The 26,258-nt window shown below is 48.0% G+C and overlaps 1 protein-coding gene across 2 annotated transcripts in view; it reads left to right on the top strand.

Moving 5' to 3' along the window:
* The first annotated feature begins 2,138 nt into the window (after positions 1-2,138).
* The window catches only part of CACNA2D3 (calcium voltage-gated channel auxiliary subunit alpha2delta 3), a 768,096-nt gene continuing 743,976 nt past the window's right edge, over positions 2,139-26,258 (top strand). The window contains exons 1-2 of one of the 2 annotated variants that reach the window (XM_081159441.1): positions 2,139-2,378; positions 3,050-3,131. In XM_081159441.1, the coding sequence (XP_081015567.1) occupies positions 2,257-2,378; positions 3,050-3,131 (204 nt within the window). In that variant the 5' untranslated portion in view covers positions 2,139-2,256. The remainder of the gene's footprint in view (positions 2,379-3,049; positions 3,132-26,258) is intronic. The other variant, XM_081159440.1, reaches the window with a different exon arrangement.

Here is a 26,258-nt window from a genome sequence, read left to right as displayed (position 1 = left end):
GCCAACAGGGATAACAATAGGATGGCTGCTACAGGTTCTATTTTGTCATATACAGTATACTGTAGTTGAACCCCTTGTCAAAGTTTATAATTGTGCATTTATCCCTGTGGCTTTTGGAGCAAAGCCTGTCTTGTGCTAGCGTATTAACTCTGTGAAGGCAAATATCTGATTTGCTCCCCACTGGGTCTCCAGCACATCCTACCATCCTATCACTGGATGAAGGAGGGACTGCTTGAGGGGTGTTATGTAGATACCATACAGGAAATGGATTGGAGTCTTACTAACAAGGGGTGGTATACTTCCACTCACTCATTCATTGATTAATTTAGAAGAAAAAAAAAATCCTGGGTTCTGGCAGGAAAATTAATCTTCTCGCAGCCCCCAGTCTGAGCGGCAAAGCCATCCCGACCACTTGCCCTGGGGTCAGGCTGCGCGCTTGGCTCGGTTTGGAGCTGCTAGCACGCTTCCATAGATGGGAGGTGTGCACGGAAGCGGAGAATTCATTATAACCGGTTAGTCATCCGTGGAGATTGTAGACACTGCCCGTGGGCAGGACGCACCTGGTGCTTCCCGGTGGGGCCTGTTCCCCGCGCTGCGCCCCGGGGTTGGAGCGCGACCGGCCCAAAGGAACCCCGGGGTCTCCCTGAACTTGGAGAAAGCACCAATGCTCCCTCAGCCGCTCATCTCCCTGCGCTGCCAACTCTGAGATCCAGCCCAGCATCTGCTGGGGGAACTTTTTCCAGGGACTGCTGGGCAGCAGAGCCGGCCAGGACTCCCGCCCGGCACCACCTGCGGAAGCCCCAGCCCACCCGCACTTCCCTGCGCGCCGAGGGCGCGGCGGCGGCAGGCGGGGCGGGGCCGCCTAGCCCTCGGGGCGGAGGCGCGCAGCTGGGGCGCACCGGGCGGCCGCCGGGGGACCCCGCGACGTCAGGAGCGCGCGCTGGTCCGGGATGACTCAGCCGCCCTGGGGTCGGGCTCCGCTGCCGGCCGGCTGGAGCGTTCCGCGAAGTTCCCAGTCACACCTCCGACTTCTCACGGGGGCTGGGGGCTCGGAAGCAGGGTCCCGAGGCCTCGGGGAAGCCTAGTTCTAAGGGCGCGGGGGGTACCCCGACTTCTTTCCCCTCGCCCTTCCCCTGCGGCCCCCCCCTCGGTGCGCCTCCTCGGGTGGCTGGGGGCCGAGTGGGGAGAGGGTGACCCCCGGGCATCAGGGGAGTCTTTTATTCCCAAACCAGGGGAGCCTGCCAGGCAGGAAGGACTTGGCGCCGAATTTGCGTCCCTGCCCAGCCCCGACTCCCCGGCCCCCGCCGCTCGCTGCAGCCTTGCGGCCGCCGGGCCTCAGCCCGTCCGAGCGCGAGCTGTTCGGAAGCCCTCGCAGGGTTCGGGCGCCGGGGCGGCTCTGCTGCGGGCCGACGCCGGGTCCCCGCGCCGCGGCAGCAGCGCCGCCCTCCGCGCCTTCCCGGTCAGGCGCTGCGGCCGGAGGAGCCGCTGCGGGCGGCCACGCAGCCGTGCCCTCGCCACATCCCGCCGCCACCCCGCTCCAGTCCCCACCCCGCCCGCCCGCGCCCTCGCCCGACCCCGGCTCCTTCTCCAGACTTTCGCCTCTTCACCTGCCCTTCTTTCTGGAAAATTGCGCGGCGGGGGAGGGGGTCGCACTCCCTCCAGACTCGGCGGCACCTGACCCCGCCACCCCTGACCCGGCACGCGGCGTGGGCTAGGAGCTGTGGCTGGCAAAGTGCGGGGCGCTGCGCGCGGCCCTCGGCCTCCCTCCTGCGCCCCCGCCCCACCCCCGGCTTGGGTCGCGCAGGGCCGGGGGACGGCCCGGGCCAGCCCGAGAGTCGCATCCGCGGTGGCGGACTGCGGAGTTGTAAAGAACTCGGTGGCCGCAGTGGGCCGGGCGGGGCAGGGCACGCTCCGCCGCGGCCAAGGACACTGGAGTTTGCGAGTCCCCGCCCGCGCGGCGCCTCCCGCCCTCCCGCCGCGGCCGCTGGACTCCCCGGGGCCGCCGAGGCGGGGCCCGCAGCCGCTGCCGCGAGAGGCGCGCTCCCCTCCTCCTCCCCCGCCTGCCTCCCTCTCCACCTCTCTTCCCTCCCTCCTCTCCGCCCTCTTCCCCCCACCCCACCCGCTCCTTTTTCAGCTCCTCAAGTGAGCGGGGCGCGCGAGAGGCAGGCGGGCGGCGCGGAGCAGGCAGCCCCGCGCGCTCGCCCACCGCCCGCTCCGCGCAGCTCCCGGCCGCCGGCGCGTCGGAGGGAGCCCAGCATGGCCCGGCCGGGCTGGCCGCGCCGCGCGTCCCGGGGGGCCTCGGCGCTCCTCGCCGCCGCGCTGCTCTACGCCGCGCTGGGGGACGGGGTGCGCTCGGAGCAGCAGATCCCGCTCTCCGTGTAAGTACCGGCTCCTGCGCCGCCCGGGGAGGGGACCGGGCCGCCCGCCACCCACTGTGCTCAAGTTTGGGCGCCCGCAGGTGCGGCTGGCACGACCTGCGGCGGGCGTCGGCCTCGCCTCTCGCACCTGCCTCCCCGGAGCGGCGTGGTGCGGCCAGGCTGGGATGGGATCCTCGAGCCCCGACCCTCGGGCTGGCGCGTGCGACCCGGAGAGGCTCACCTTAAGTGCCAGCACCAACTTTGGAGCTTGTTTACCGAACCCAACTTCCTCGGGCCGTTTATTTATCCCCATCTTTGCTACCTTCACTTCTTTTTTTGGGAGGGGGGATGGGTGGATTTCTTCTGACTAGTATTTGAGGTGGGTAAGTTCTCAGGCAATTTATTCAGATAAAAGCCAGCGGTCTTTTTAGAGAGCTTGGGAGACTTTGCGCATTTTGCACTAGGTGACCCCCCGCGGGCCCCCTCCCGCGCTGCGCTCTGCAGTTTGGTGCGGGCAGTTTCTACCGAGGCGCTTTTTCTTTCTTTTCTTTCTTTCTTTTTTTTTTTTTTACCCCCTTCCAATGTCCATCGCCGGGTCCCCGTGGCCACAGCCCGCGTGTGCGTGTGCGTGTGCGTGCGCGCCGACTGTGGCACGGGCGTTACATCTGTTCCTGTGCCCTTTCCCCCTGTAGGGTGAAGCTCTGGGCCTCCGCGTTTGGTGGGGAGATAAAATCCATTGCTGCTAAGTACTCCGGCTCTCAGCTTCTGCAAAAGGTAAGGTTTCCGTGGTGGCGGGAAGCGAGGCTTTTTTCAGCACAGAAAATGGAGGCAGTTTTAGTTTTCCAAACAAACGTGAACCCCAAGCAGCATCAGTTAGCAGAGGTGTTCCCAATCCCCCGGTTTCTTGGCAATGGACTGTGTGCAGTGACTTCTCCCTACCAACCGGTTATTTTTAGATGACACTTGATTCTAAACACAAAGAAAAGCAGGATACTCACTGGCACTGTCCTGGCTGGGGCTCTGAAACTGAGTGTTTCTGCACAGCTCTCCTCTCAGTGTCGGTATTGCTGTTTCAGTGTGAGAGCAGATGCTCCTCTGGCCAAAAAAATGCTAACTTCATCCAAGGGGCAGAATCAGCACCTATTTGGCGATGTCTGTCACCTTGCCCGGGTACCAGGCTGGGGTTCAGTGGATCAGAGAAAGACGCTGTACTATTGTTTGTCATCCCTGCAGTTGTACAATCCCGTTATTTCCCACTCGTCTAGACCCAGGGCTGGGATGCATTACATCATTACAGATAAGGAGAATGAATATGCTTATCTTTCCACTCAGCTGCCCTGCCGGGTAATAACCTAGGAGAGTCGTCCACAAACTTAAGAAATTGCTCTGCGTCCATATAATTCTGGAGAGTAATGAGAATGGAGAATTGATTATTAGGCTTTTATCAGAAGCGGCATCAATTTTAATTCAAACAGGCAGCATTATGCTTAAAATTACATTGTGAGATATATGGTCCTTTGCTCTCCTCTCCAAGAAGAAAAGGGGGAAAAAAAAAAAAGGTCTGGGAAGGAGAGATTAGAGGGGTTAAAAGAATTTCAAGTTAACACATCCACAGGATAAATCCAAGTATTCTCTCCAAGATAGAAAACAAAATTGGCCTTGAGGGGATAATTCTCTGAAAATGGGTACAAACAGCTTAAATTGTTAAGTTAACTTTTAAGCATTTTAAAATGTGCTTTTTGGGCCAATGTAACATATGTGTTATGCATGCTGCCTGGTAACCAAGTACGTATTTTATTTATGGCATTCCATTTCAGAGAGTAGCATTTTTGGGGACAGTATATGTAACAGTTTGTCACATAAAATTTAAATATCGTAATAAGATATCAGCCCACAATAGAATGTTATTCTGGTTTAAAAACTGCCAATAGCCGTACTCATTGAAACCGTGCAAAGGTTGTTTGCTCAACTCCATTATTTGGAGAAGGAGTCATTGAATTATAGGCACTTGATAAAAATTTGAGGCTATGATGTGCCTTTATGGACGATAATAATTTACGTACCTGTGAACGTTCTCTCAGTTCATAGGAATCGCCTCTTTCGCTGGTGTTCTTTTACTCTGGACCAGTCTCTACCCTGCTTTGGTGTTTTGCCCATGTGTCAGCTGTTTTACGTGAAGAGTTCTGGACTATTACATTGCCTGTGTATTTTACTTATTCTTTTAAAGAAGAGAATATTTGTATAACTTTAAAGAAATATTTTTGACCTGTGTGTTGTAGTATAGTTGTAGCAACTCTGAAAGAATCCCTTCAGAGTCTGCTGACATATCTCCTATCTCACATTTTGTAGGAGCACATGAAATATGTTTTTTCCTTCTATCTGAAGTTAACACACACACACACACACACACACATACACACTCTCACACACTGCACAAAGCCCCATCAACCATATTATTGGCTTCTGTATGATAGCAAATTGGAAACAGTTAAAATGCTTCTCTTACCTTCTCATCAGCCTCCTTTCTGATAGGGAATTCACAAGCCTAGTTTTGCTTTTGTCGTGTTTGCAGCCTGACAGTTGTATAATTATTTCCAGCTGTTTATGGCTTTGTTGTCATTTCTAGCTGTTGCCTGGCATTTTGTAATCTGATAGGAGGGGAAGGTGAGGTGTTGCTTCGAATTAGGCTCCAGGGTGGTTATCTGCTCTCGCTCTTGGATTGCAATAATCCGCTGTGGAGTCCTGAGATACCCATGCCTTTGGCTTGCTAGGCAAGCACTTCCATGAATGATGGGCAGGGCACGTTAGACAACTTGGGGAGCATTTGTGCAGTTATCTTTTGACTGTCTTGTTCCATTTCCCCCAAATATGACTATTTTAAAAATTAGCAACCAACATTGATTTAGAGGGTTCAGAAGGATGAGTGAGAAAAGATCTGAGGTACTCAGAGTGTGGGAGGCATGACATCATTTGGAAAAGCAAGGCGACGGTTGTCTTTCTCTTGTTTATTTTCAAGTTCCTGGCCATTTGCATGAGGAATTACTCCTCTAAGTCAAAACTCTAAGCATTCATCCATTACATCACTGCATCTTCAACAATTAAGATACTCTCAAAATGACAGAAAACTTGGTTGAAAAATGCGTTAACACTGTATTAAGAGGACTCAAAGGTGACAATACTGTGTTGCATAATAGACTGAAATTACAGTTTTAAGGCATGGACATTGAAACTTGAATTTCAGTTAACTAAGGTTTACTGTATGCCACTATAATTTTATGTACTCTGTTATGTAGTTTCTCTAATTGACATTTCATGTTGTGATTGATGTAGTATATTCATTTTTAGTATGGGACTCTAATACTTTTTTCACTAAGGCAAAAACTTTACAAAGTAGTTATTGTGAATATAAGTTAAATAATAATTGGCCATCTATTTTAAGGTGTTTGAAGACAGGGAAAACTGCCATTTTGGTAACACGCTCCTATTAGGTAATTTAATTGGGGGCAGCATTATTAGCACTGACTTCAACATAAATACAGATATTTAATAATGCACCTCATTGTTGTGGCTTCAGAAAGGAGAATATCTCATCAATTGTTTCTATGTTTCATACTATAGCTTTTGCTACTTTAGCTTATGATAACGTATTAGGTATTCACTGCCAGACTTTTCTTATTTTTTCTCCTTTTTGTCTTTGCTGAGCACAGGAATAGCAACCTATTCGCTCCTTCCAAAGAGGATATTTTTGATTTTGTAAAATGCAGCAGTCCATATTCTAGAAAAGTTGTGTGTGTTCAGTATGGAATGGAGGAGCATGAGACTTGGGTGTTGGAGCTGGCGTTAGTCTCGAGGGGTTTTGCAGTGGTTGTGGAGAGCGGGCCCCGAAAGGAAGGAGCTGGTGTGTTGCCATGCGCCTGGGTGCTCCCTCCCTGAGCTGCAGATACTGCAGGGGTTTCGATTCACTTCACCCTTTAATTAACTTTCCTACTTGACACATTCATGCCAGGATTCAGCTGCCTCTATCTCGCTTCATTTTCCCCAAAGAATGTGCTTTGTTTGGGTTCTTTTGGGGAGGCATAGCTTCATTACCCCTCTAATACTGGGATACTGGGAGAAGCTTTCTTGTAGGCCCAGTAACCTAGGCTGTTAAACTCCTGGGCTCCACAGCCCTAACATTCACCAGAAAAAGGCATTAAACTCGCATGATTCTCATTTCATTCTCTTTGGGGACAATTTGGTAGGAGCTGGGTGTTTCATTCTATTTAGTCCTGCATTCAGGGGATGCTTGTTCATGGGAACGAAAGGTTCCAATTACATTTTCCAGAACTGTGATGATAAATCCACAGCAGAAATGCAGGTAATGTGTGTCCGCACCATTAATGCTGGAAAGGAATTGACATTTACCTTGGGCGGCCTGCTCAGCGCTTCTTGGAATGCACAACCAGGTTTTTGTGTTATCAACTATTTATTGAGAGAGCGGCTCTAGTACACAAACTTGACGTCTCTTTCCACAGGACAGAGTCAGCAAAGTGAAAGGCTGGTTCTTTAAGCCATTTTGATAATTATGACTTTTTATCAATGTTGGAATCGATGGACTTTTGAATAATTAAATAGGAGTAGTCACTTGTCAGGAATTGGGGAGCAGTGCTGTGCTGCCCTTAGGAAGCCTGACGCTCGCTCTACAGATTGCTTTTATGGAGGAGGTGCTACTTAGCTGAACATTTTTGTTGAATAAATACAGTTATTTGTCATCCTGCAAGATTAATGCATTCGACCTATGCTGCCGATGCTTTAAGTCACTGCACCACTTCAATTACTGGATGTTTCCCTGGCAGATTATTTTTTAAAGTCTTGAAATCTCGGAAATGACAGTTTTCAATCTTTGAGGGCAGTTTATTGGTCTCATTAGCCCAATCGTCAGGGCATTAGAGGGGCAGGGTAAACTAGTTAAAATTCAGTTTGAGCACCTTCCCCATGCATATATCTACTTGTATTGGTAAACGCGTACTTGGTCCCTTGCTGTCCAGAGAAAGTTCTCTTTCTGTGGCTTTGCTCAGTTTTTGTTTGAGCCTCTTTTTGTTCATATCTTTTTCTTTTTCTCGAAATTTTTTTTTTTCTGCCAGGTAAATTTCTGCTTTGCTTTTTCTCTCATTGGGAACTACTGCAGACTCTGTGGCTCAGACTTACACATGCTAATCAAATAAAGGAAATGAAAATCTAGGCATTTTTTGTTTTTTTTGTCGGAGGCAAACTTCAGGTTTTTATGACAATGTGCTAATGAATTACGATCACTTACGGTGATCTCAAACAGGTTTTCTTTTATATTTTATTTTATCTTATTTAGTCTAATGCCAGGGTGCTTTTAGGCAAACACACGAGTACCAAGCCACTTAATGGTTATGAAATCTGTCAGGCACAGGCGAGGACAATTAATGTTTCCAGTCTGTGATAAAGACATAGCTGTGCATCAGGATAAATAAAACCATTACCCCGAGCACCTGAGGCCCGGCCAGGTGCTTCATTGTCCTGCAGTCTGAAGCACGTATTCACGCAAGTGCAAGTTAGGGCTTTTCGCTTTTTTCTTTTCCAGTTTTTGATTGATCCTCGCGTGGCGTTTAGTGCTCCCACTCATGGTGATGAATGAACCGCTCTGTGTGTTGGGCTTATTTAGAGAAGCGTAGATTCTCACGGGGGTTCTTTGCTTCAGGTCTGTCATTAATCCAGATTTACCACTGCAGGTGCCCACAAGTGGGCTTTTTCTTTACCCAAGTATACACCTCTGTGGCATTTATTTCAGGCCCCATCCTCCCATCTTCTGCAGTCACAGTGCTTGTTGGAACAGGCTCCGAAGTTGAGATCCACAGCAAGGACTTCCACAGGCTGTGTGCTCCCTCGGACACTCTGATGTGACTTAGAGGTTTGCTGTGGCTGAGACTGAGGAAGAAAAATGAAATAGATGTTATGTTGTAAATGCCAGACTATGAATTAGCATATGAAATTCTCCCCACCCCATTTTAATGTAATTTTTATATAAGAGACAGAATGGCCTGTGTTTCATCTCGAGTGACTGGAGTGAGGCTTTTATGTATCATTCAACGACAGGAGACACTCCTCATACCTGGCAACACAGATAGAACCTTCATAAGCCCTCTTTGGTCCGCTGAAGTTCGCTTCTCCTTCAAGGGAAGCAGTTGATGCAGAGGAAGAGGAGAGTACTTGCTGTCCCTTGATTTTCCTGAGTATTTAGTGACCAGCAGACGGAAGGTGATTGTGTCTGAAATGTAAAGCCAGAACTAAGGGCCCCTCTTTGACACAGTCCTCTGCCTGGGCCACACCTCACCCTTGGCAGATTAGGCATCTTCATAGCTGATGTGTTTTAGGGAATGATTTGTACCTGCGTAGCCAGCACGTCTGCTTTTTAGAAGAAAGTTATTTTACAAATACACCTGTGAAAAGAGTCTAGTATGTTTTCAATAAGTGGTAAACATTTCGATTTTCACTTGCTTTGAACAACACTCACTGGGTGCTTATTCTAAGGCAGTTTAACTATGGCATTACATTTGTAGGGTGTATTAAATTTATATGTTGTATAGCTTCCCAGTTAGCCCAAATCAAAATTATGAGAATAACTCAGAAACCAAGCTATTAATGGGCATTTCAAGGCCAAATTGGAAAGGAGAGCATTATCTCTTGACAAGAAATAGATGGCTGTTTCTTCACTCTGTGCACTTGATATTGGAAAACAGCACCCTCCCAAGGTTAAAAGAGTTGTTATCCATGTAAATGATCTGGACAGGCAAGGTGGGCCGGGCTATAAATGACTGTGGCTTCACAGGACAGACCTCTGGTTATCCATTTTAGGTGAAGCCACTGCCAGTCGATATCTGGGCTTGCACATGTCATTACCATTGTACTTATTAAGTTTGTGTGTGCATGCATGTGCCAATAAAAATGGATGCTGCTCAGCACAGAATGTGCCAGATGCTGCCTGCTGACAGGGAAGGCTGCTCTTATCCTCTGTGCTGCTGGAGAGAGTGGCCTGAGGGAGCACACCAGGGTGCCAGGAAAGAACTGAGGGACCCAGTCCACCAGGTGTGGATTTGTCCAGCATCTGAGATTTTGTAGGCAACTGCAAGCTGAGGATCTGCTCAGACCAGGACCGGCTACATAGTTTGCACGGCTCAGTGTGAAAGGAAAATATGGGACCCCTTGTTAAAAAAAAATAAAAAAATTGTGAAGACTTTAAAGATAATAATAGAGCATTAAAGCAAGAACAAGGCTTATTGGACCCAGGAAAACCCACTGTGGAAGAGGCCGTCCTCATTTTGCTTTCCCCCCCTCCTGCTGAGTCGCTGGTACTCTCAGCCTAATTTATGGTTCCTGGCTGCAGTCAGTCTTAGGGGGCATCCTTTGCTCATCTTTGTTGTAATAGGTCGAGAGCTTGGAGCATTTTCAGAGATGCACATCTTTGGAGGCACAGTGTTGTTAAAGGTGAGGTCCCTGGCCTAGGAGTGGTGGCATCTGTCTTTTTATATTTTCTGTAGGCATTTCCTGAGTGGCCTTGGGAGATCACTTAATCAAATCATAAAAAACAGCATTCACTGGAGTGCCTGCATTCCAGGCACTATGATAAGTACTTTACATAAGCCATCCCATTCAGTTCCCCCAACAACCTAATGAGGCAGGGACTACCAGTCACCCCATTTTACAGATTTAGAAGCTGAGGCTTACAGAAGCTAAGCAGCCTTAAGGTGACCAAGCTGAGCTCCCAGAGTCTGCAGGCCCGGCCACATGCTGCTATGGTCTCTCGGCTTTGTGTGCCCTTCTTTGACCTCAGTTCCTGTTTGAAAAAAATGTGAATAGTACCTGCATCTCTCCACCTCCTGGGTGTCTGGGAGGATTAAATGAGATAACATCTGGGAAATTACTCTAGAAACAATTAAAGCCTGGGATAACAGCTGAAAGGACACAGTTTGGAGTTAGAACTTGGATTTGAGTCCCAGATCTGCCATTTCCTAGCTGGGTCACCTTGTACTTTAACATTTTCGAACCTGTACTTTCAAACGTGAATGGAGACCAATTCCTTCCACCTTACAGGCTGTGGAATTAATGAAATAAAATACACAAAGCGTCTAGCACAGTGCCTGGCACATAAGTGCTTCAGGCCAGAGAGTTGTTGAGGTCATGATTGTTTGCATGACCCAGATACCAGCTCCTCAGGTAACCTTCACTGAGCACCTGTTGGGTGTGGCTCCACACATACATGTGGACTGAGTTAACATGCAAGTGAATGAATGGGTGAGTGCGTGCTGGGTGCTGGCGTGGAGGAAGGTGATCCTACCTGGCACCTGATGGGGTGGACCTCGTGGGACCAAGTATTCAGAGCAGGAGGAGGCGGCAGCTGACATAGCCTCTGCCCAGATGTTAACTCTTTTGGAGGTCAGCTTCCTTCTCTCTGAGTGTCAGGGAGTCTCGCAGAGGAGCCTCTCACACGGGGTCCTCCTGTTACTTCCTCTGGCTCGCCTGCTGTGTAGGTGGTGGGTCAGGCTGAGGAATGACTGTGTCTGCTGCACTGCCCAGAGGGAGAGCCCAGAGCACCCAGCAGCCTCCCCCACCGTAGAAGCGCATCTAGCAGCCAGCCACAGTCACGCATTAATCCAGATGTCCTTTAGGACAGCATTCCAGGCGTTTCCTCCTGTGAGAATGCTTCTTGCTGGCCTCGGGGGACACTGCACTTCTCCCACCTGCTTCCTATGGAGCAGTGGTAGACGCCAGCCGGGGACCAGGCACCTCACTGGGGCAGGGTGGTCTTTCCTGCAGTCAGGGAGGGAGGTGCAGCAGTGCATGGGGACCACCATCTGTCATCTGGAGGCGCTGAAGGGCATCCGTGTTTCTTGGTTCTTCCTGCTGGCTCTGCCTGCCTCCTCCTCAGAGCTTCCTTGATGTGTTCTGTTGTTGTGTTTTGGCCTCTGAGTATCTGCCGTCCTCTGCTGATCTCCTTAAAGATTTTGAATGAGTGACACCACCCCCTTCTTGTGTAAACATAGGTACCAACATAAGTAATTGCATAACTTTTAAAATTGATGATGCATCAATCATTGTAATTAGCAGTGCAAGTCAGTAAGAAGTCAGTGATGAGAGAAAACGCCGTTCCACTTGGGCCAAATTGTTCAGATACCATTTTTACCTTGGTTTGCTCATCAGCAGAACAGAACTAATCACGAAAGCCCCTGTGACATAGGGCCCTGGGAGAATTAAATGATACAACATATGAAGAGTTTAGAACGATATGTGGCACATGGGAAGCTATAGCTCTTAGGCTACTCTCTCATTTATAGTCTCATTTCATTATTAATGAAGTGCGGGAGAGATGCCTGGAATTTTAGTCACTTTGATCCCATGACTAGTTCATAAAATTAAGCAATGTGTGTTACGCATTTAATGTGATGGGCACAATGGCACACAATAATATTTATTATGTCCCTGAGGAGGTGAATTTTTTTTGCTTTCCCCCCAAATTTCCTCCTCCTGTCTCTCGCATAATAAGGGTGCACAGTTGTGGGATTCAGGTTTGTTCTTGCTATGACACTGTACTGTAATTTGCAAAGCAAGGTGAGAGTCAGAGACACCGCGCAGGCATTTGGCTCTGTGTCCTGTGCCATCCATGATGTCTTTGCTGTTGTGCTTCGTTGAGGCAGAGGCGGAAAGATATTGTAGGAAAAGAACAATAGGTGTGGGAGGCAATAAATCCACTGGACGTAGCAAGGCTTTGGCCACGAGTCATAACATACAGCTTTGCTCTTAGCTCCCTACCAGTTTCCATTATCGGGGAAATTTCTGTTAGCACAATATGATCACATCATGTACAAACAGCTCAGTGGGCGTGGGTTTTTGCCCCATTGACCAATAAATGGTAGTTCTTTGGCTTCTGGGATGGTAATGCTGAAGTTTGAATATTCTTTCTCAGGTCTGGCCTGGGCTTGTGTGTGCGCGAGTGTGCATGTGTGGGTGTTTTAATCTACACAGGTTGTTTCCTTCTGTTGATAAAAACTGGTAACTCCTTTAAAGTCCCAGGGTCTGTGTCCAAATTCAAGTATTTCAGAACATCAGGAGTCATCTAGTCATCCTGAAATAAGAGATAATCCTCTCGGGAAAGGGCTCATAGCTCACTAATCTTTTAAAAAACAACAACCCAATGATACACATTTCCCTGAATAGGAATTTCAGAGTTATAGACCCATGCTGGATTTTGTACTTAAACAGCAAGATTTTTAGGTTTGTTTTTTTTTTGCATGAAACAAATGCCCTATGAATGGCAGGAAAAATATATAGAGTTAGAGAGAAATTAGAGGATTACTGATTTTAAAAGGTCTTGGGAGGGCAGAACTGTGTAGAGGTGAGAGTCTGGATCTGAGTCAGATTAGTCTGGGTGTGAATCCGATGCTACCGCTGACTGGTCGTCTGACCCTGAGAAGTCAGTCACTGAACCTCAGTGTTTTTACCTGTCAAATGGGCACAGTGGTACTAACTTCTAAGGTGGAGTTGAGAGGTCAGACTGAGGAGCTGCACACAGGATGCTTAGCCAAAAGCTGTTCCTAGGAAGTGTTTAGAAAGGTGGGCTGTTGATACTGTTGTGATGATGATTATTTCACAGTAGCTGCTCCCAAGTACCAGGGCATGTTGCTGCTGAAGATGGCAATTTGTCCACTTGGGGGAGAGCTTATAGACCATCCAGAGACCTCCACAAAAGCTGCCTAGTATTGAGCCCCATAGTGCTTCTTAGGCAGTAATCCTAATAGTGATGCAGGTGCTTTGTTTGTATTCTGTGCCATGTGCTTTATTTGTACTATTTCATTTAATTCGTCACAACCACTTCTGAGGGTGCATTTTAGAAGTGCAGAAATGGAGACAGAGAATGTGACTTTGCCCAAGGCGGCACAGCTTCAGGTGGCAGAGGCAGGTTTGGAGCCTGCGCCATGTGAATCCTGGTCACCTGGCCTGGGATGCGGTCTGAGGAAGGGCACCTGGGTATTTCCCTGGACCAGCATTCTCCCCACGCTTTCGTTACAGCCTGGTGTTGGATCATCCTGGTGTCTGTTGGAGACTTCTTCCTGCTCTTAACCTTTCCCCAATTGAATGCTCGGTCTTGTTTGGATATCTTGTCATTTGCTTTCATAATACAGAATTAAAAGAGACAATGGCTGGACTGAGGGGAGGGCCTAGTAAGCCCTCTAGCTTTTTACAGTTCTCTCTTTTATTATAATAAAGTGGTGCTGCTGATCTTTCGATTTCCTTGTAGGTCAGCTCATTAGGTCTGTCTCCTCAGAAGCCTTTCTGAGAATCTCACTGAATTTGGTTAAACTTCCCTTCGTGTATCCCCCGTTAGGGTAATGGATGGTCTTGTGGAAGAGCCAGCATGGGCTGTGGGACCTTGGAACAAGACAGATCTGCCTTTGAGATCCAGCTAGGCCTTTGTTCAACCAGGCCTCAGGTTCCTTATCTGTCAAATGGGGTCGTGGTGAGGATTAGTTTTGTTGACATGTAACAGTTGCTGTTTTTTTTTTAATACTCACCTGAGGATATTTTACCCCCATTGCTTTTCAGAGAGTGGGAAAGAGAGAAACATTGATGTGAGAGACACACATCAATTGGTTGCCTCCCACATGTACCCTGACTGGGGCCAGGGATCGTGCTTGCAACCGAGGTATGTGCCCTTCGCCAGAATCAGACCCAGGACCCTTCAGTCCCCGGGCTAGTGCTCTAACCACTAAGCCAAACATTAGCACAGAACTGGACATTCGTAAAGTGCCTAGTAAATTTTAACTCCTTGGTCTTTGTTATCTCCATTCTTTGTCTCTCTGTCCTGAATGTTTGATGATGTTTATTTTTTTATTCCCCTCGGGGAAGCCACAGTCCTGTTTTTCTGCACGATTGACAGCTAGCGTAAAGGCTACAGCCCCTGGACTCACCAGGGTCAGTTTTATTTTGCATGGAATGCGTCTGGCAGATCTGTCCATGCCCTCGGCAGGTCTGGGGATGTGTGATATCCTGAGAACCCCTTAATCTCTTTCAGTGGGGTGTGTTGAGGAGGCGGCAGGTGAGCTAGACCTTAAATTCCTCGAGGGCAGGCTTGCTCTTTCTGATAGGAGAGGGTCCTCCTTTGGCACTTAGCACAGAGCTGTCTTTAGGGTGGGCTTCAGGGTGGTGGACTGTGTGAATGTACAGATAAACAAAGGAAGGGCTGAGGGGAGGCTTTTCCTGGTGCGCCTTACATGCCGGCGATGAGAACAAGAATGCTGTTGAGCACTGGCCAAGAACTAAGTCCTTCACATCCCTTTATTCATTTCATCTCCAACGCTGGGTTTTATGAGTCCCTAGCATCAGGCGTGGATGCCGCAAAAAGTCGGGGACTGCCTCCCAGCTCCAGCAATCCAGCTCTGAAGCCCTGCAGGCGAGTTCCTCGCCCACAGCCCTCCGGGTGCCAGCAGGGACTGCCAGACAGCCTAGCCAGCTGGTCCTCGCTTCTCCCAGCCTGCAACCCCCTCTCACCTCTGGGATCATCCCAGCCCCCCTCGGTCAGCACCCTGAAAACACCTCCAGGTCTCCCCCAGAAGCCTCCCAGCCGGGCTGAGGGGTTCCAGTGCCTCCGCAGCGCCAAGCCCGGCAGCTGCCACGGGAGCACCGCAGTGCCGGGCAGGAGCACCGCAGTGCTGGGCGGGTGCACGAGGAGCACCAAGCGAGACTGATGGGGCCGCGCAGCCGCCACCATCAACCTGGGGGAGGCAACTCTGCACAGGCAATTAGGAAGCTGCTGCAGCTGATTCTGTGGAGCGCTCCAATGCCACATTCCCGGTGACATCAGGGAGAAACGTGGATTTTAATTTCTATCCCCTTCACCTTCATGTGGGGCCATTACCTGGCCTTCTCTGAGGCCCTGTCAGCATCAGGACGTTGCACACTGTTTGCTAAGCATGATTTCACCTTCCCAGTTTGGCTTCCTTTTATTTTATATTTGTTTATTTTTTTTTTCATCACTGGGACTGGCCTCTGAGTCTGTGCATTGCAGGCAATCGGAGCTGCCTCTTCGTCTGTTGCATGTACCTGCAGCATCCACAGAGCAGCACTTACCCACTCCTGGATGACATCCCTGTGTCCGACACCTCCGTGTGGGAGGAAACCTTGTGAGAGGCCATAAATCCACGTTGGGTGATTCACATTTGCATTTGCGTCCTGCAGGTTTAGTTGCCCGCTCTCTTCCCCAGGCCTGGCCCTGGGGATCTGCCGAAAGCCTGCACTAAGCACAGCCCCTTTGAGATGAGGGGGAGCATCTGGCTGCAAAGTGGGAATTAAATTATATGGATTTAATGGGGGGGGGCAGTTTTGCCAAAAGATGTTTGGCTTCAGCCCCAACAGAGTATGGCATTTGGAGGCTTTTGAAGGATTCCTGTGTCCAGCTCCTCCCTGGGCCATTACTCTATGGGGGCCTTGATGCTTCTAGGATGATTTCTGCTCCATGGAGCACCTCGTGTCATATCACACCTGGAATTTGCTGTGTGGCCTTTCGGTGACCGGAACCCTGTGGTCACCTTCTGCCTTCCTGCTGAGCCTGATCACTCACTCAGATGGGAATGAGAAGACCCTGGGGCTGGAGAAGAGCCTCCTGAGAACCAGCCCCTCCTCCTGTGGGTGCTCAGGGGACTCGGTGGCATGCCCCAGGTGTCACAGTAAATCGGGAATGCTAGCCCTGGGTTGTGCATTGATTGGGGCATTGAGCCCACAGAGGGAGGAAAGGCACCATGTCGGGACAGGAGAGGCAGCCTCTAGCCCCCTGTCCCTCTGCCCCTTGTCCCATACCTTTCAAAGCGCCCCTGCTGGACTGTAAGGGAAAGTGGTTTTTGCAACCTTTCCTTGGATTAAATCTCTTTTAAACCTGAATTTTGCCTATAGTAAGTGTTTCTCCAATGTATATCTTTTTAACAGCCAAAATATTTGTCCCAGTGTGTCATCAGGGAACATTCTCCTTATTAACTCGATCTCCGTACATGAAGCAAGTAGGAGACAGAACAGCTAGTCAGATGTTTATTCGGTGCTGATAAACCCATCTGGAAACCTGCGGCCGCAGCATCCTCCTTCTGCACAGTTGAGGTTCCAGTGGCCAGCGCTTCATTTGGGGTAGAATATTATGGTTTGGGAAAATCTTTAGCTGTCTTAACAGACTTACAAGAACACATTTGCTTGTAACCTAATGTTTGAAATACCTTCCCCCCCCCTTCCTGCTTCAACAGACGCCTCTTGAATACTCAATGAGGTGCGCAGAGCATGTTGGGTGCCCAAACCCCCTGACTGCTGTGGCTCCCTTTCCCATCCTCACCCGGGATGCTTCAGTGACAACACACTGCTCACAGTCCCCAAAGCCATCAGGCTGCGTCACGCCTCCATGCCTTGGCCCAAGCTCTTCTTGCTGTTACACTACCCATCCAGTTGCCCTTGTCTGGCTGTTGAACCCTGACTCTGGAGGATGTCAGGCTTTAGCATCAGAAATAGTACTTGGGGAGCTTGTTAAAATGCATTATTCCAGGGTCTCACCCCAAGAGAGTCACACTCAGTAAGCTTGGCCCAGGGCCCAGGAACCTGAATTCTAACAAACTTCTTAGGTGATTCTGATGTTGGTGGTCCATGGACCACGCTTTGAGAAACATTGTTTTTATCCAGCCTTTGGGAAGGCTGCTGGCTTGCCCTTAAGAGACCCACTCATTCCCTCTCTTTTCTGCTGGGAGGAGGTGGCACATCTTCCCATCGTAGTTTCCTTAAGTTTCTCTGAGTGTGAAGTCTGTGCTATGCTGGGCCAGAGGCTGTGGGTGCTTGGCCCCTGACTCCAGCCTGGCACTGGCACTGAACGTAGCCTTGCGTGGTGTCCCTGGCATAAATGGAGCTTTTCTTCTGCCATAAAAATGGGGGCTTTGGAACAAGTCAGACATTTTATTTCTCAGTCAGAACATACCCAGGAGCATGTGTGATTGTTGGAGCAGTTTATTTAGAAATCACCAAGCAGCCATTCTTCAATTTGTGAGATGGAGAGGAATTTGTTGACCTGTCACCAATGGCTTTTCTTCATACCAAATAGGTTACAGGGACCTGTGGTTACTAACCCTTTAACAGAAAATTGTTTGGTGAACATCAGTATGAAAGGCATCATCTGCTTCCCATAAAAGGCTGCTCCCAGTCTCCCTGGTACAAGAATCACTCCTCCAGGGGCCTGTTGGGCACAAAACTGCATTTTTTTCCACATCAGTGGCTTTCGAACTTTTTTGACCATGGCCCACAGCAAGAAATACATGGTTCATTGCCACCCATTGCATACAACTTCACATGTGAAACACAAGTCTTAGGCAACATTACTTAGCCTTATGCTCTGAAGTGTAGTCTGGGCTGTACAGTCGATTTGACTATACTCTTTCTTTCTGTTCTATTCTATTCTATTCTATTCTATTCTATTCTATTCTATTCTATTCTATTGTTTTATTCATTTCAGAAGGCTAGTTATGAGCAGTAAATCGATCTCACAAACTAATAAATGTGTTGTGAAAAAATAGTGCTAGAAATGTTACTAGGGTAGATTATAGGTTGGTTCAGTTTTATTCTGGGAACTACAGCATTGATCTTTGAGACTAAAGTTGTGTTTTCCCCCATTATAATGCTTGGTGGTGATAGCTAACATTTATCAGCCAGTTATAGTTTAAGTTCCCTATATAAATTTTATTTTACCTTCTCAAAGTCCCAAGAGATAGGTGCTCCAATGGCCCCATTTTGTAGATGAGGACAGTTAGGTTCAGGGAGGTGAAGTGACTTACTCAAGGTCACATCGTTAATAAGTTGGTTCTTGAACTCAGGGGCTGCCTGACTGTGAGCCTAGACTCTTAACCTATGTTTGCATTTGCCTCTTCCTATTGCCAGCCGCCGCCTTAGTTGGTCCCAAATGTTACCCCTGGGCTGCTGCGTGGACAGTATGGGGCTGGCCTGATGGGGTGCAATGGGGGAAGTGTGAGAGAAAGGAGAGTGCAAGAGGGGAATTTGGGAAGCACAGGGTGAACAGGGGTCTTCAAAACATCTGATACTATACTCAGCACTTAGAGAATTTACAGCGAGTTTTTACGTCTGTGTTCTATTGGCCACCTCCTCTTAGTGTATCCACTGTGTCGAGTGTGTGTTATTGAACCTGCTGGGCAGTTACTTGTTTTCTCATCTCTTTCTCTGACTAGGGTCATCTTGGCATGCCCAGTACCTGGCCCGAGGAGAGGCCTCACGAGTGTTTGGTGAATGAGTGAGTGAACGAAGAAGAGATCCTTTAATTTAATCTTCACAGCTAGCCCAGGAGTAGTAGTTCATCTTAGTATTGCATTGAGGAAACTGGGCCCAAGATTCAGAAGCTAATGATAGAAGAGCCAGATGGAGGAACACCACCCCTAGGTGCACATATGACTACTATGTTCCTATTTGTTTGTTTTTTGAAAATTACTTTGGTTATCCCACCTCCTCCCAAGAATATATTTTCCTACATCTGGATCTGGGTTGGCTGAGCTTGGTTTCCTAGTTCTTTTGGTTGTTTAGGCGTGATGTGGCTGGGCCAGAGGGTCACAGGGCTAGAGAGGACAAGTCCCTGCCTGGGAGTCTGGGTCCAGGTTCTAGCTCTGGCTCTGACGCTGCTTCTTCCTGGGCCTGTGCTCCACAGAGCTCCAGGGATCCTCAGTGCTGAGACTCGGCACAGTCAGAGGATGGCAGGTCCTACCTCATCTTCCAGGCTGCTCCACCAGGAGATGGGTGGCACTCTTTCCATTTAGTGCCAGTGGCCATCTCTCTTGCTGATGTTTCTTGCCCTTGCCTCTGTCTGCACCAGGCACCTGCTGGAGTAGTGGGAGGTGTGGGACACTACGGGCTCTCCCGCAGGAATGCAGTAGGGGCCGTGACTCACAGCAGAGCAAACTCTGTGGGCGACAAGACAGAGGTAGCTGAATGGCCACGAGAAAACAGGGTAGCACCATTGTCGGAGGAGGCAGAAATGACATCTCATCTTAGTAAATTCTCCTCTACATTTTTGCTAATGTTATTTCCCAGGAAATGTTGTACCAAAGCCTTGTTCTTAGAGTTGTGTCGGGGAATGGAGTCATCTTTGAATGTAAAAGGCAAAAATAAAAGGCACTAAAATATTTGACATATGATGAAGTTCTGTGATATTTTAGACAGTGAGTAAATTGGTATTTATATAACCTGATATATTCATTTCCCCTGATCCACCCTCCCTTGAATGTTGACTTAATAACATGCATGACTAAATCACGTTAATTGCTTTAAACTGCCAAAGTAAAAAAAAAAATAAGCCAGCATTAGTTCAACAAGTGTGCGTGTTCTTTCCTGGCTGGAGCCAGGGAAGAGCTGAAGTCTCTTGGGGGAGGGAAGGCTGATATGGAACCTGAGCAGCTCAGGGACCTGGACACCCCAAGATTACCAGCTGATTGGGCCAGACTTAAGCAGTGGAGCTGAGGGTTAAGCTCATGGCACCTGGCTGTGGGTTCGAAACCTGTGGATAGTATATAGCCTTGAGCAGCTACTTAGCTTCTTATTTTACATTTTCCTCTTTTTAAAAAGTGATCCTATTTCACTGAACTGTTGTGAAGATGAAATTAGATCATGAATATAAAATTTAGCTCAGTGCCTGGTAGTCATAGGAATTCAGTCAATGGCAGCAACCAAGGTTTTAATTCTTACATTTCTGAGTTATGCACCTACCCTCTGAGGTATTGCCTCATCTAGAGGATGTCAGCCCCCCCCAGAGCAATACCTTTCGGTTGTCCATTGCTCTATTTTTGGAGCTCGTAATAGCCTCGGTGGTAAATATTTGTGGAATGAATGAATGAGTGCAGGGAATGAATGAACTTCAGAGGCTGAGAAAACTGAGGCTCAGAGAGCTTGGCTAGATCATAAAGGACAGAACAGGAATTCATGCCAGGTCTGCTCAGTCCTCAGCCATGACCATCAGCTAGTGGGGGCTCCTTGGCTCCTCTTTTTAGTGTTACCTAAATTCCTGGGAGGAACACCATCTGTCTCCTGCAATCTGAAGGTTAAATGTGTGTGTGCGCATGTGTGCATGTGTGTGCATGCACACTTTCCAGGATGGCATCCCGAGAAGGTGGGTCATGTTAGATGTAGCCTTATGATTGTTTAGAATCTAATTATTTGGTCAGCTTTTATTCTGGGGCAAAATGACAGACCATTAAGCTTTCTCTCTTTCGGAGAAACACTCCCTAAGAACTCCTATGTTCTGGTTTGCAGAATCCCACCAGGATGTGGAAATAGCCCATTCCCATCAAGGTCCCACTCGAGGTGCTTTTTCTGGGACTTGGTGGAGGAAAGCTTTTCCCACTGAGCCAATGTGTATGTCATCTTTCTCCTGTGTATTGCAATGGTGACTTAAACCTCCCTGCTCACTGCAGAATCCCTCAGACTCCAATTGCAGTGAGCTGTGTAGCTTCACTGTTTCTCCACTTTCTCAGGTCTGTTTTGCGGGCAAGACTACTGGGTTCTGTGAGGAAGAGAAGGAGCGGCAGAGGGGCTGGAGTGTGAGGAGGAGCACTTTCTGTTCTTTTAAAAAAGCCCTTGAATTAAGCCCTTGAATAGTGCGGTATAGATTTGAGAGATGAAGGCTATTATTACTTTGCTTCTTGTGTAGCAGGTTTTAGTCCAGGATGTCAAAATACATCAATAACACGCTTCTTTTTCCATTTCTCCACTTCATGTGGAGGGGGAGGTGGAGAGCATCTCCAGAGGGAATACACCACCTCAGACCGTGGCTGGGCCCTGGCAGGAGCAGGAGAAAGCAGTGAGCATGTGATGAGTTCTTTCATTTACCCATCACTCATTCATTTATCATTCAACAAACATTTTTGCATCTTGTTACTCTGCTCCTGGTGTTGTGCTGGCTTTGGGGGTTTACAGACGAGCAAAATAAGACATAACCCACACTCTCATGGAGATCACAACCTCGTGCAAGAATCAGGCATTTCTCAGAGAATTAGACTAAGTCATGAAGCCTCCCGGTGGTGACCTGCTCTGGTCTGGGGTCAGAGGAGGCTTTGCAGAGGGGATAAGCTTCAGCTGAGACCTGGGGAACAGCAGGAATTAATATGACAGAGAGGTAGAAGAAGGGACCCTGGATCCTTTGCTATGCTTCCTTACCCATCCAGGCCCAGCTACACCCTCCCCACCCCACCAGGGCCTGTGCTTCAGCTCTTTGCATAAATCTAGGTCCCAAAACTCATCCCATACTTTCTTCTCAGCCTTTGCTTCTCTTGTTCCCAGTGCCTTAAAGTTCCCCCCCTTGTTCCCAGAGCTGCTGGTAGCCTTCTCAGTCTTCATGGCTGGTTCTCTAATTCATCAAACAGCTTTGAGCTTCTGCTCTGCCGGGGCTCAGTGCTGGGCTCTCAGTTGCTCCTGCCTTTTGGGAAGCCTTTCCCAGTCTCTGTCGTCCTTTGCCTTTTGTACTTCCCTTGTGGTCATCATAGATGACCTTGGTTTCTAATAACTGTGGTACCATCACTGGGTCTTCCCCTCAGCTCCACAAGCTCTTTGGGGCCCTCTTACCTTTTTCATTTTTATTTTTCTCAAAGCTTCCTAGGGCAAAGCCTCATGATGATGATGATGATGAACCCTGATCCTTGTTGAACAGTTACCACACACCAGACAGCATTTAAAACACTTAATACATATAAACTTATTTATTCCTCACAACAACCCAGCGAGCAAGCTTCTCTGGTGTTATCCTTAGTTAACTGAAGAAGAAACTGAGGCATAGAGACTGTTCATTAACTTCTACTTTCAAAGTCACTTGTCTAGAAGGTGATTGAACCAGGATTCCAGCTTGGACACCATTGACTCCAGTGTCTATAACCACCGCACCACACCCTCTTCCCAGCGTGGCCTGCCACCTATCAAGTTGTACATGTGAAATGATTGTGCTAGTTAGTGACATACAACACATCCCTCTTCCATAGTGCATACGGTTACAGCAACCCCATGTGGTAAAAGAGTGACTCGCTAACACTGGCCCTCCAGGTGCCACAGGAGGTAGGGTCCTGATTAGGTTTCTGTGCTCCAGAATTTGTTCCCATCACAGGAGGTAGGGGGTGAGGGGGCGCCAGCAGCCCTGCTGGGCTCAGACCAGATTCTCTTTCCCTGGGTTGCTTTTCTTCCCAGGATTGAAGAAGCCCTAGGCCAGGCCAAGGTGTGTAGGTGACTTCTCAGCAGAAATGCCAGTTTCATTATTGCAGGTACAGATTCTTTGTGTGACCACAGGGCTTCAAAGGCTGCCAGAGACAAGAATTTCCTTTCCCTGCAGATTCAACCATAAATGCTGGATGAAGTAATGACTGTGATAAACTGTAGCATTTTAAATTGCCAAGTGGTGTCTATTTATTGTGGGTATTTATGGAAATACAGATAAAAAGCAAATAAAAACAGCTACTTTTCTAGCCTGATCACTGTTAATATTTTGGTGTATTTCTTCCAGTCTTTTTCCCTTTGAATACGTTTAAGTCTATATTATGCACATATATACACATATTTACTTTACATAAATGGGATCATGTTGTACCAACTATTTTATAATGGCAAGACATTTAGAGTGGATTTGGGCAGTGTAGCCACCACTTAAAATAATTCTTTTTCCTACAACATAAAATTCATCCTATTCTTTGAAAAATTGGAAAGTACTGAATAATACAATGAGAAAGAAATTATTCCTAACCTTACAATGCATTAAATAACTGCATTAAAATTTTGCAGCATTTCTTTCCGGCTGCTTAAAATTGGAATCAGCCTGTAGACATGAAACTATTTTGCCTTCCCTTCCCCCAACTTTATGGCATGACCATGTCCTCTTATCATTTAGTGTTCTTCAAAATGATATGTTTTCTGGCTAGAAAACATTTCACCACGTGGATGTAGCGTAACTTATGTCACCTTCCCTCAACGTCGGACACAAACGGTGATGTCCAGTTTTCCCGCCTGTGTAAACAGTGCTTCACTGAACATCCCTCCATCTCTGCTGGTTCCAAAATTTGTGATTATGTCCCTCAGAGCCATCCTTGTGGGGGAGTCTCTCCAAGGGGCGTGAGCTCTGTTGGCACTCCAGTTCTTGCTGCTGTTGTGTGTGTGTGTGTGTGTGTGTGTGTGTGTGTTCATTTGTCCTCTTTGTTTCTCTCCCATGGCATCCAGCTCTGTTCCATGGTCCTTGGCGTAAGCTCACCTGACAGCATTGGTTGTACTAAAGTTATTTTTTCTTACATGTGCTAGACAATCGACACAGGGCTCAAAGCAAGACCCTGCATACCAGGTCAGGCATACCTGGGTTCAAATCCTGGTTCTGCTACTTGCTAGATGTGTGGACTTGAATAAGTTGTTCACTTGTCCTAAACTTCAGTTTAAAGAGAGAAAAATGATATCTACCTATGAAGTTATTTGGAGGACTAAGCGAATAATACATGCCAAGGGCTTAGCATCAAACACATAGCAAAGTCTCAGTAATGGCAAATGTTTATTCCTACAATTCCAGTCTTCAGCCTTTGGGACTATAGGAATTTGCTTCATTTAAAAATATGCTATTCATATGACTAGAGCTTTGAAATGGTCTAGAGATCAGTTGTGTGTTTAATTTTTATTTATTTTTAATTTTTTTTTTTTTAAATATATCTTTATTGATTTCAAAGAGAGGAACAGAGAGGGAGAGAGAGAGATAGAAACCTCAATGATGAGAGAGTCATCATTAATAGGCTTCCTCCTGCATGCCCCTGACTGGGGATCGAGCCCACAACCCGGGCATGTGCCCTGACCAGGAATCAAACCTCGATCTCCTGGATCCTAGGTCGATGCTCAACCACTGAGCCACGCCTAGCCAGGCTCAGTTGTGTGTTCTAAACCAGACTACACTGTCTGTGTGGTTTAGAGAGATGCCTTAGGGTGTTGGGTGTCATTTAGGGTGTTGGGTGTCCTGTATCAGTTTATAGGGTCCCCAAAATAGTTTGAGATTTTGGATTGGCTTTTACCCTGAAAAAATGGCTCTAAAAAGATAGACCATGATCTAAGTGTTGGCTGGGCGAGTGCAGGCTGCCTCCTGAATCTCCCAAGTGTAGTTGTTTCAGCAGTCAGATAAATTAAGGGTAACCGTAATAATAGGAATTAACAACAGTTAATTATAAAATGCAGTATGTCGCCAATTATGTAGGGATATCTAAACCCCAGAGTAAATGGAGATGTTTGCACTGTGACTTGCACTGTGCACAATGTCAGGAGGCCAGGGGGTTGCGTTTTGATAATAAAAGCACCCATGATGCTTATACATGGACTTCTGGAACCTGGATGCCAAACTAGAACTGTTTCCTGCTGGCTTGAAAAACATGGGCTGTGGCTCAGCTGGTTGTCGTCCTGTGCACCGAAGGGTCGCTGGTTTGATTCCCGGACAGGGCACATTGCCCAGGTTGCGGGTTCCGCCCCAGGTCGGGGTGCATATGGGAGGCAAACAATCAATGTTTCTCTCTTTCATCGATGTTTCTCTTTCTGTCTCAAAAATCAATAAAAACATACTTAAGAAAGGAAAGAAAACCTCACACAAATAAAAACATGGGCTTTGTTGTAGAATTTTGTACCTGAAACCTGTATAATTTTGTTAACCAATGTCACCTCGATAAATTCAATTATAAATAAATAAAAAGGGGGAAAAACACATGGGCTCTAGACATTGTAAAGGAAAAAAATGCATTTTTTCTTTCAGGGAAGTGTCCCCTTATCCATTTAATGTCACTAAATATATAAGAAGAGGAACAATTCTAGGTGCTTTCTGAATGCTGGGCAGTTGAAACGGCAGAGCCTAGTTCTGCCACTGAATACCCCATGCTCTGGGGGCTCTTTGGGGGAGGGGTGGGCAGAAGAGACCCACAGACCCACTAGACTTCTCTGTGGGCCAGGGAGGCTGAGGCTGGAAGATGTGATGGTTGGTGCACGTTCCTTTTCTGTGGCTATGGGGAAATGGAGGTTGGCCTGGTATGGCCAGGTGAACATAGTGTCCCTTCAGATGGTCCCTTTTCGTGAGTGAGCTCCATGCCCCACAGTGCCTCCCTTGTAGACAGCAGGGCCCCAGGGAATGGCCATGAAGGTGGTGTCTGTCTTTAGATAAGTCACTGAGTCTCTGAGAATTTGTTTTTCTTATTTCAAGAAATAAGATGCTGGTTCCACCTGCCTGGGAGGGGGTTGCTATGGGGATGAAGTGACTCGAGGTGGCACTTCGTGCGTTGTCCCGAGGGGCTGAGACCTTGATGATGGTTGTCCAGACCTGCAGCCTTGCTTAGGGACCTGTGTGGCCACTTTGCTGTGTGGAGAGTTTTGGAGGTGGCCCAGACTCCCTAGAACATGCTCAGAGCCCTTGCCTTACCTGTAAGCTGGACCCCGCCAGACCTGCCGTTCAGAGCACTTGGCTAGTTTCCACGCCGCCACGGGTCACCGGCGGAGGTTGGGGAAGAGAACTGTGCGGGGCCACACTGGGCCCTGCCTTTGATTCTCACCTCGCTCAGGCCTTCTCCAGGTGATTGATGCCCTTTGCTGCTTGGATCCCTGGCTTTTGAGTAGTTTCTCTTCCTGCTGATGTTCTGTTGTTTTTATGTTATGTAAATCTCTTTTCCCTTTTTGAAGAAAATCCGGCTGAGACAGTTTATAGCCTGGTGGGAAGACATTTCTCCTTTCTCCTGCTGAGGACAAATCCAGAACCTGTTGTTAGCTCAGTGGGAGCCCCTTTGGAGCAGACATGAGGCTGTAGCCCTGTTTTTTCTATAGAGGAATTCTGACAAGGGGCTTTTGAGG

Source organism: Miniopterus schreibersii (genome assembly GCF_964146895.1).
Source record: "Miniopterus schreibersii genome assembly, chromosome: 15".
Lineage (NCBI taxonomy): Eukaryota > Metazoa > Chordata > Mammalia > Chiroptera > Miniopteridae > Miniopterus > Miniopterus schreibersii.
The sequence above is the reverse complement of the archived record's forward strand: the minus strand, read 5'-3'. Positions and strand labels throughout refer to the sequence as shown.